We start from the raw sequence: 8,653 nt of genomic DNA, 5'->3' as shown, positions 1-8,653 counted from the left end.
ATGGAGAGGCATGAGGGTGATGTCCAAGTCCAAGGGCAGGAAATCATCGAGGAAAGGCTAGAAATCGCCGTTATTCTAGTCCAGGGGAGTGCAGCCCGAGTGCAAGAGACGACGACCAACACTACCATTGTGCATCTCCCCATGTACATGAGGGAGGCGAACAAGGGCCTCTTCGAGCCTAGGGTGGTCGCCATCGGCCCCTACCACCATGGCCACGAGAGCACCATCGACATGGAAGCTCACAAGGAGCGCTTTTTCCATGGCTTCTTTGAGCGCCTGGGCAATAGCGTGAACCAACAGGACCTGACTGCTGAGTGCACCAATGGTGCTCTCCAGTGCTATAGCGGGAATGTTGGCAGGCTATACACCACGGAGAAGCTCATGCGCGACGGCTGCTTCATCATCGAGCTCCTCTTGCAGTGGAAGGAGGGGGATGGAGCCCATCTTGATAGTCACATGCGATTGATGTCCAACAGCATATACTATGACCTCCTCCTGGTCGAAAACCAGATACCTTTCATGGTTCTCGACAAGATTTTTGAGAAATTCAGGAGACACAATAGCAAACATCCTATCTTCAAAGACACCTGGTTGGTTAACCTCATCAAGTTCTTTAACCAGGATGGTCAATTTTCTTGGGCTTATACAAACCTATCCGAAGAGGATCTATCTAATGCCAAACAGGTTCGTCATTTGCTTGAAATTCAGTACAACCTTGTCATCCGCAAGAACAATAGGAATAATAATAATGAGCAGAAACATGATAGCATTCCGTGCTTGTGTGGCAACATCTGTCGCAAAGTGAAACCTACGCCTCTTGGAATCCCTGGGGCAAACGAGCTGCAAGACTATGGCGTTAAATTCCATGTGAAGGAGAATCATCAACAGAACACCGACATGTTTGATGTGACATTCTCATCCAAAACAATGGCCATCCCTCGCTTCAAGATCAACTTCGGCTCCAAGATCCTACTGGCAAACCTCTTTGCATATGACCAAATTGTGAGCCAACCGGCAGGGAATAATAATTGTGTTAGCGTTGGACCCGTAACGAGCTACGTGGTGCTCATGAACGCGCTAATCAACACCAAAGATGATGTCGTGGTTCTCCAGCGGGAGGGCATCCTGGACAACCTGCTGTCAAACGAGGAAGAGGTGGCCACCTTCTTCAACAAGCTCGGCAGGTGTGCCTTGGTGGATGTCAGCCATCACCGTTACACAGCCATGTTCGAAGATGTGAATAGGTATTGGAGGGATGGATGTTGCTGCAAGCATTTTGTTACGTTTCGCATGAAGCATTGCAGGAACCCATGGACTTGCCTCTCGCTGATGGGTGCAATTGTGTTATTAGTTCTTTCATTTATCTCCATGATCTATACTATCCTCCAGTATTATAAACGTCACTAATATCATTTCGGCATGCATCATATCATGTCATTCCGGTACTCCTATGATCGCATCAAATAATGCATTTGAGTGTCATCGCTATGCACTTGTTGTGTTTATTTCCGTTATACAATGTGCACCAAAATGTCTAGCTCGATCATCGATCAAGAGATACAGAGGGAGCTCAAAATTCAGTAGCTTGCTGCTCTCTCTGACCCATGGACGAAGACTGAATTAGTTTGAGTGAGATTGCTACCACTGATTCATCGCATTTTCTTATTTTAATTTGTAATCCATGTGTGTGAGTGCATTTTAAATCCTGCTTTACTGTTCAGCTTGCATGAAAATTGTTTACTTATTGATCATCAATAAAAAGGTCATAAAGTCTATATATATATATATATATATATATAAATTATATAGAAAGTTTGTATATAAGAAGTTCTGCTTGTGTGGGTGTACAGGTGCACATGTGCTTGTCAGTTAGCCTTTTCTAACATATTTTTACAAATATTCTATAATTTGGCATGCACATGCAAAATAAAAGAATATCTATATATATATATATATATATATATATATATATATAGAAATTCAGTTTGAACATACATTTACATGCTCAAGCAATCTCTGTTGTCCATGTGTTCTAATATTTCTGTAAAGAGTGTTCCTTGCTCATGCTAACGACGAAGATTAGTATAGGAAAATAGGTAGGAGGGTACACACAGATCTGTCATCCCACTAGCATGTTGCAGGGGCTTTTTCTCCTCCCAAGGAACGTCTCTCTTCAAGGAATCAAATCGTCTGACGTTTGATCCAGTGATGTCAGAGAGAAGTCAAGACAAGTAGGGTTGTCCATTTGGCATCAGACAACCAGAGCGAGCGTGACGGCCAAATGGACCCCTGCTCGGCCCAATACAGCCAAATCTAGACAGCCCATATGAAGAAACAAATGGCCTTTTCCTCCTTGGACGGAAAAATCTGGATGACTCCTGATTCCCCATCACCATATGACTCATTGCTGTTTGTCGCCTCGTCTGGTGCCGACGTGGTTGCAGCTAATCCGTGAGGAAGCCTCACTGCTCAACTCCACCCTCCTCCCCATGCCTTGCCTCCTGTCTTCCCCTGTGCAAGGGCCCTACTGTATCTGGTGTGAAGGTTAGGGTCTGCCTTGACGATGATTGCTTCCATAACGGCGTCCTCATCGAACTATTTGCCACTATCCGCATTAAAGCACCATCATGGGAGAGAAGCCAATTGCTGCTATAATGTCCACACCACCGCAGCCATTGCCACCATCTCCATGACCTCCTAGAAGAAGACAACAATGGTTTGAGAAGCTTAGGTTGATATTGTAATTGATATGGATTTAGATTATAAATTAGTATGAATTAAAATTCTGATTCCATACTGAATGTGGTGATTAAATATCTTTTTCAATTTGAGACTGATTGTTGTGAGAAGGTGAAGACTGTAACCGCACAATTTGTTGTTGTCCTGTCATTGTAGCCTAAGAGATTGAAACTTTAGTTTAGCTTGAGAATGTCAGCTGTGTTATTGCACTAACATAAAAGTGAAACGCTTGTGCAGTGCACACCGATATTTAGAATCATTTCTTTGATTGGACACATGATTGTTCAACATTTATACCAATTTAGTTTTAGAATGTTTGTACATGTGTTTGTTGAACATATATTTATACATCGCTGCATGCTGTAATTTGAGAACAGAAATAAACATAGGAAATTTGATCAAATAAAATTTACATACTGCTTGTTTGCAAAATAGCAAACAACTGAGTTGATTCTCACTAAACTTAGAGTACAGGATTATTGGAAAAAATATGTCCTTCACCATGATCTAACTAAAATAAAATAAACCACAGACACCTCCTGAAATTTTTGCTCCAACTCCATTATACTTGCTAAAATGGTTCTTTAGTAAAAAGATCATCATCTATCGGCCCCTGCAAAACATAGAACAATCATTGCTTGTCTTTTATGTATTATCATAGATAGATTTGTAAATTTAGCATTATTACCGTCAAAAGTTGAGTGAAGCTATCTAGCTACATGAATTCTCCAAGCTCCTCATCCCTAGAAACATTATCCTCTATCACTTGTGTTGCTGCACCATTTTCGAGTGCATCATCTGTCACTTGTTTTACTACACCAAATAGAGTCTAGTCTTTTGTTTTTGTGTAGTTTTTTCCTTTTTACTCTGTGCTTGTTGTTTAGCCTGACGCTTCTTATCAAGCCAATTCCTTTTCCTTTTGAACTTCTAACACGAACCTCATCTTTCTTGAGTTGTGCATTACGCAACAAGTCATTTGGAGGCATAACACATATTTGGGTCATACATGGATCTGAGTTAATAGCACATCCACTTATATGCTTTTCAATTTGCTTGCTAAGCATATCAAGTGCATGGTTTACTAACAAGATGCACTGTGGATAGCTAGCAGCTTGTTGTGCCATATTAAGAAATTTGTGAGATAGAAATTTAAAGGAAAGGGAATCATCCATCTCCGGGTTCTCAATTATAGTTCTTCCCTGGTTGTCTTTTATTGTTCCACTCCTTGCTTCCCGTGTCCATCGCTTTAATAATATATATTGTGCTGGTAGTGACTTGATGTTCTTCAAACCGAGAACCTTTAGAGCATGACCGCACAATATTTCAATTCTATTACATTGCCCACAACTACAAATAGATGTTTGCTCTAAAGGTTCACCAACAACTTTATATTCCTCCTCAGAGGTTAAATCTCCCTCAAAACTCCCAGGTGCTACTAGATATTCATTGTTTCCATCCAATGCCCTAGTGCAGGCTGCCATTGATCGTTCATATTCACCTTGAAAAGCTTCAAGTATAACTAGTGTGTACAATTTAGTAGCTTGCAACAACATAGGTGTCCTCATTTTGATTCTAGGCAATTTTTTCCTTGAATCAAATTCTGAAGCTAGTTCCTTGTCTCTTTTTCCTTGCACCACTATTTCAAAATGTTTGAGAAACCCAACAATATCAAAATCAGATTTTTTTTCAGGTGATTGTTCAAACTCTCACTCAATTGTGTACTTCTCATTTCTAATTTGAAAGCATTCTTCATATAATATTTAGCCCATTTTTATTTTTTTCAGTCAAAGCCCATTTTTCTTTCAACTTGTATATCCTATCTATAGCCAAGTTTGCTTGCTCACCTTTCCCCTTATGATATCAAATTCCTGTTCAAATTTTGTTAAATCCTCGTATTCAAACAAGCATGCACAAATATGAGTTCTTGATTCTCCATCATTATCCTCTGAAGAAAGATGTTTAGCAACATTTTGTGAAATATGAAAGGTGCACAATCCATGCCAATATGCCATGTTTCAAGAAATACTTCATAAATGGCTTTTTTCCATTGCAAAGTCTTGATATGTATATATTGTTTTAGGATGTTTTCCATTATGTGCTTTCAGGAAAGTCTCAAAGAGCTATTTAAAAGAGTCAAATGTTTCATCGTACATATAAGAGCACTACCAAAAACTATTGTTTCTCTAAAATGAGGAGTAACAGGCCAAATTTTCGCTCAGTGATGGGCTGAATGTACGACGATCTAGGGCCGAATTGGGCTGAAATCACCACAGTTAATTGGCCGAAGTCATCGTCACGTGTGGGCCCAAACTATGGGCTGAAATTGCCTGCTCTTATGGGCCTAAATCAGCAGCAACCATGGACCGAATTAACACGCGCTTGCAGGTGGAATTGGGCCCCTCTCTATGGGCTGAAATTACGCGCATTTGCAGGCTGAAATTGCCAGCAGTTTTTATCGGCCGAGAGACAGCAATCTGTCATGGGTGAAATTTGTGCGAAATTTATCAAATTATGGCCAACATTACTACTAGGACGGCACGGGCTGAAACTATAATCGGCAATCGCCCTAATTTTGGATCACACAAAATCATGTTTACTTGTTATACGTCAATGGTTTGATGGGTTGTCAGCCTGTATTTTGACCCATTAACGTCCATCGTGGGCCTAGTTCTCGTAAGAGGAGTACGAATATACCCATACTCCAGTTATCGTTTAGAATAAGATTTAATTAAATTTTTAATAAGGTGTGATGAGAAGGACAAATAATGGCCATTCGCATGTATCTAAACCAGCATAGCATTGCAGAGTTGGTTCGAAGTTCAAAATTATGCTAATGAGCACATATCATCCACTTCACTCGATGTGGTAATTTTGTAATGGTTTTTTTTAGGTTTATAATGTTTTATTGTAATATTGATGTATATTTGTATACCACTTTCTAGGGAAAGTAAGATATAGAATTTGCCTTTGACTGTTTTCATGATGAAATTATGGAGACATTTTTAGCAGGTCTTCAACATTTAGTTCATTTAATAGGTAAGAATCTACTCCCAAGCAAAAGAAAGATGGATTTTGAAAACAATCTTGAATTCTTGATAGAGGGCAAGCTGATAAGTGTTCTGATTCCGAAAGCAAAATTGAGATGGCATCTCACCAAGGAACATTGAAGGTGCATAGTTCTGGATCACAATTATGTATTAAACCTAGTGGATGAGATCCTTGACAATTCCTGATTTGAACCTGAAAGAACATGTTATTTATAAATATTTTCATGTAGAGTAAAAGAAACATTTTAATAGAGACAAAAAAATGTTTACCATTTGTTGATGTCTCATTAAGGACAACTCATCATATTGATTTCCCACGTGATCGGGAAATACTATATAAACATGTTTATCCAAGGTTCTATCCACAACCTGAACATTATGTTAGCATTTAGTTTTTACTTTTGCTATCAAAAAATAATCGTGTATACAAACAAGGGTACGATCATGCATAATGTTTTATCACTAAGCATATGCAAGTATAATTTTCTAAGATAACGATGTTTTATGTTATTATTTTGTTTGTTGTGATGTGAGATTTGTTACTTTGTACAGTTTTTTTTAATGTCAACCAGTTTTTTTTTGTTATATATGTCAGTTTTTGTTAGTTCTGATCATCTAAAAGGAAAAAAAGTGTACCTTTGTTTTGTTTGCTACTAGCATTAATTAGTTTTGTCAGTTTTATTCTGTTAGCAACGGAAAGTACTAATAAATTTATAACTCCGGCAATACATAATTTTTTTAATGAAATACATAGTTTATGGAATATATAGCAAATTTGTTAGTTTTGTGTGTGTGCGCGCGCTCTCTCATTTGTAAAGCTCATTGATGAACTGAATATATTTCATTTTTCAGAAACGACTTGGGTTGTTTCTTAATTGATGCTTATTTTATCAATTCACAACTTTTCTAACCAAACAGTGTTGATATGATACATAGTAGGTTAGGATTAGATCATTTTCTTTTGTTTTGCAAGTACATGTCAAATAAGGTAGGTTTGTTATGTTTGCAACTAGGGAGTCAATAGATAATATATACCTCCATCTTTTTGCTTATGCTTATGCTCATAAGCCAAAATTTAAATTTTTGGCCTTAAATCTTAAATTTAGAGTTGATTTTGGGGTTTTTTTCACCAAAGTTTATCTTCTAACCTTAGGTCACTAAGAATATATATATATATAAATTTATTTACAAATTATTGTTTGCAATGTGTTGTTTGGTTTTACCATAAAAAGCTAAAAAATCACCCCCTAAAACCTTAATGAGTGTTGTCACGTATCTACCAGGTTGTGTTCTTTTTAGCTTTTAGATGAAATATTAACTGATTTTAATGATAGCTATTTAATAGCATAAATAAATTAAGTTATTTCTTCGAGTTTTAATGTTTGACACTAATGGTTTATTTGATATGTGTTTAACTATTCTTCTTATTCAAAAATTTTGTGTAAATATGCAGATATATAGGTCATGCTTAAAATAGTTGTAATATTAAAAAAAATAACAAATTGACAATTACATAAATATTGAAACAAAACAAATGTTCAAACATGTCTAAAAAATCAACAGTGTCAGACATTAAAAAACAAAGGAAATATTAACTATTTTAAACATACAAAATAGATTAATATATTTTTAAATTAACTTTGCTATGGAAGATTTAGAAAAGATATCATTTGAAAATTTGGTAAAAGTGCTCGTAAAAAAAGGAGTAAGTTTTCCATCTTTTAGACAGGCATGTTTAGTTCGTGAAAAGAAAACTTTTGGAATATTTGACAGAATGTTGGAAGGGGTTCTGCGACATGAATGAAAAACTAATTTTATAACACATCTAGAAACCGCAAGATGAATATTTTGAGCCTAATTAATCCATCATTAGCATATATTGATTACTGTAGTACTTATGGCTAATCATGGACTAATTATGCTCAAATGATTCGTCTCGTGATTTCCTCCTTAACTGTGTAATTAGTTTTTTTATTTATCTATTATTTAGTGCTACATGCATGTATCAAAATTTGGGAACTAAACAAAGCCTCAGTGTGAAACGATAGGATTAAACTGATGGGCAAATTATGCTCTTCCTATTCAAAGGTGTATTGATGAATTAATACTTTATGATCACACATCGATGGTCTAACACATGAACCAATAGATTGTGTGCCCTTGCAAAAGAGTGACAATAATATTTTGTTCATTTTAAACAAGGGAACTTTTACAAAACCGTAAGCTCATACATAACGATTTTTACAGAACCACAAGTTCGTACGTAACAAGTTCATAATACATCAGATGAAAGTAGGAATTAAAATATACTAACAACACAAACTACAAATTATAAACAGACGATTAGGAAATACATGTGCGCAATTGAGCAAACTTCACATTATTCAGGATAATCAAAATACGCTGAACCACAAGTAGTGATCTACTGATCTTGATCGAACTCTTCGTTCATGGATGAGAGGCTGACAACTGAGTTTTGAACGACATTTCAAGTAACATCATAGAACAGCATAACAACACAGTAGAGCTTAATTAATTCTATCACGGGAGGAAAGAGGAATGAAATGGCCTGAGGTGCTTGCTAACGCTAGCTAGCCACGCGTATACTTGAGAACGGCGAAGACCATGGAGATACACGAGAAGCTCAGGAGGAGAACGGCGGCCATCAGCGAGAGGCAAGCCAGAGGGGTCCTGCAGTGCTTGAAGGAAAATATAGCCAAGTACTTGCAGCAATTGCATCGGTTCATCCAGTACCTGTTCACATCTCTGAACATGCCAGTGTAGCGGTGCTTCCTGACGTCCACCATGGCGCACCTGCCGAGCTCGTTGAAGAAGGAGGCCACCTCGTCCTCGTCCGACAGCAGGTT

The 8,653-nt window shown here is 37.5% G+C and overlaps 1 protein-coding gene across 1 annotated transcript; it reads left to right on the top strand.

Annotated features, from left to right (window-relative positions):
• On the top strand, window positions 1–2,083 carry LOC102715081 (UPF0481 protein At3g47200-like). Its single transcript, XM_006664529.1, has 2 exons — window positions 1–1,244; window positions 2,050–2,083. The coding sequence occupies exons 1-2, from the start codon at window positions 1–3 to the stop codon at window positions 2,081–2,083; spliced, it is 1,278 nt and encodes a 425-aa protein (XP_006664592.1).
• Window positions 2,084–8,653: the final 6,570 nt, after the last annotated feature.

This window comes from Oryza brachyantha, chromosome 12 (assembly GCF_000231095.2).
Source record: "Oryza brachyantha chromosome 12, ObraRS2, whole genome shotgun sequence".
In the NCBI taxonomy this organism is placed as follows: Eukaryota; Viridiplantae; Streptophyta; class Magnoliopsida; order Poales; family Poaceae; genus Oryza; species Oryza brachyantha.
This window is presented reverse-complemented; position numbering and strand designations above follow the sequence as displayed.

Excerpts from the sequence above, each read along its gene's own strand:
- LOC102715081 (XM_006664529.1), top strand. The coding sequence starts at position 1 with ATGGAGAGGCATGAGGGTGATGTCCAAGTCCAAGGGCAGGAAATCATC. Across the intron at positions 1,245-2,049 it reads ATGTTCGAAGATGTGAATAG|AGTGTTCCTTGCTCATGCTA; the intron begins GTATTGGAGGGA and ends ATTTCTGTAAAG.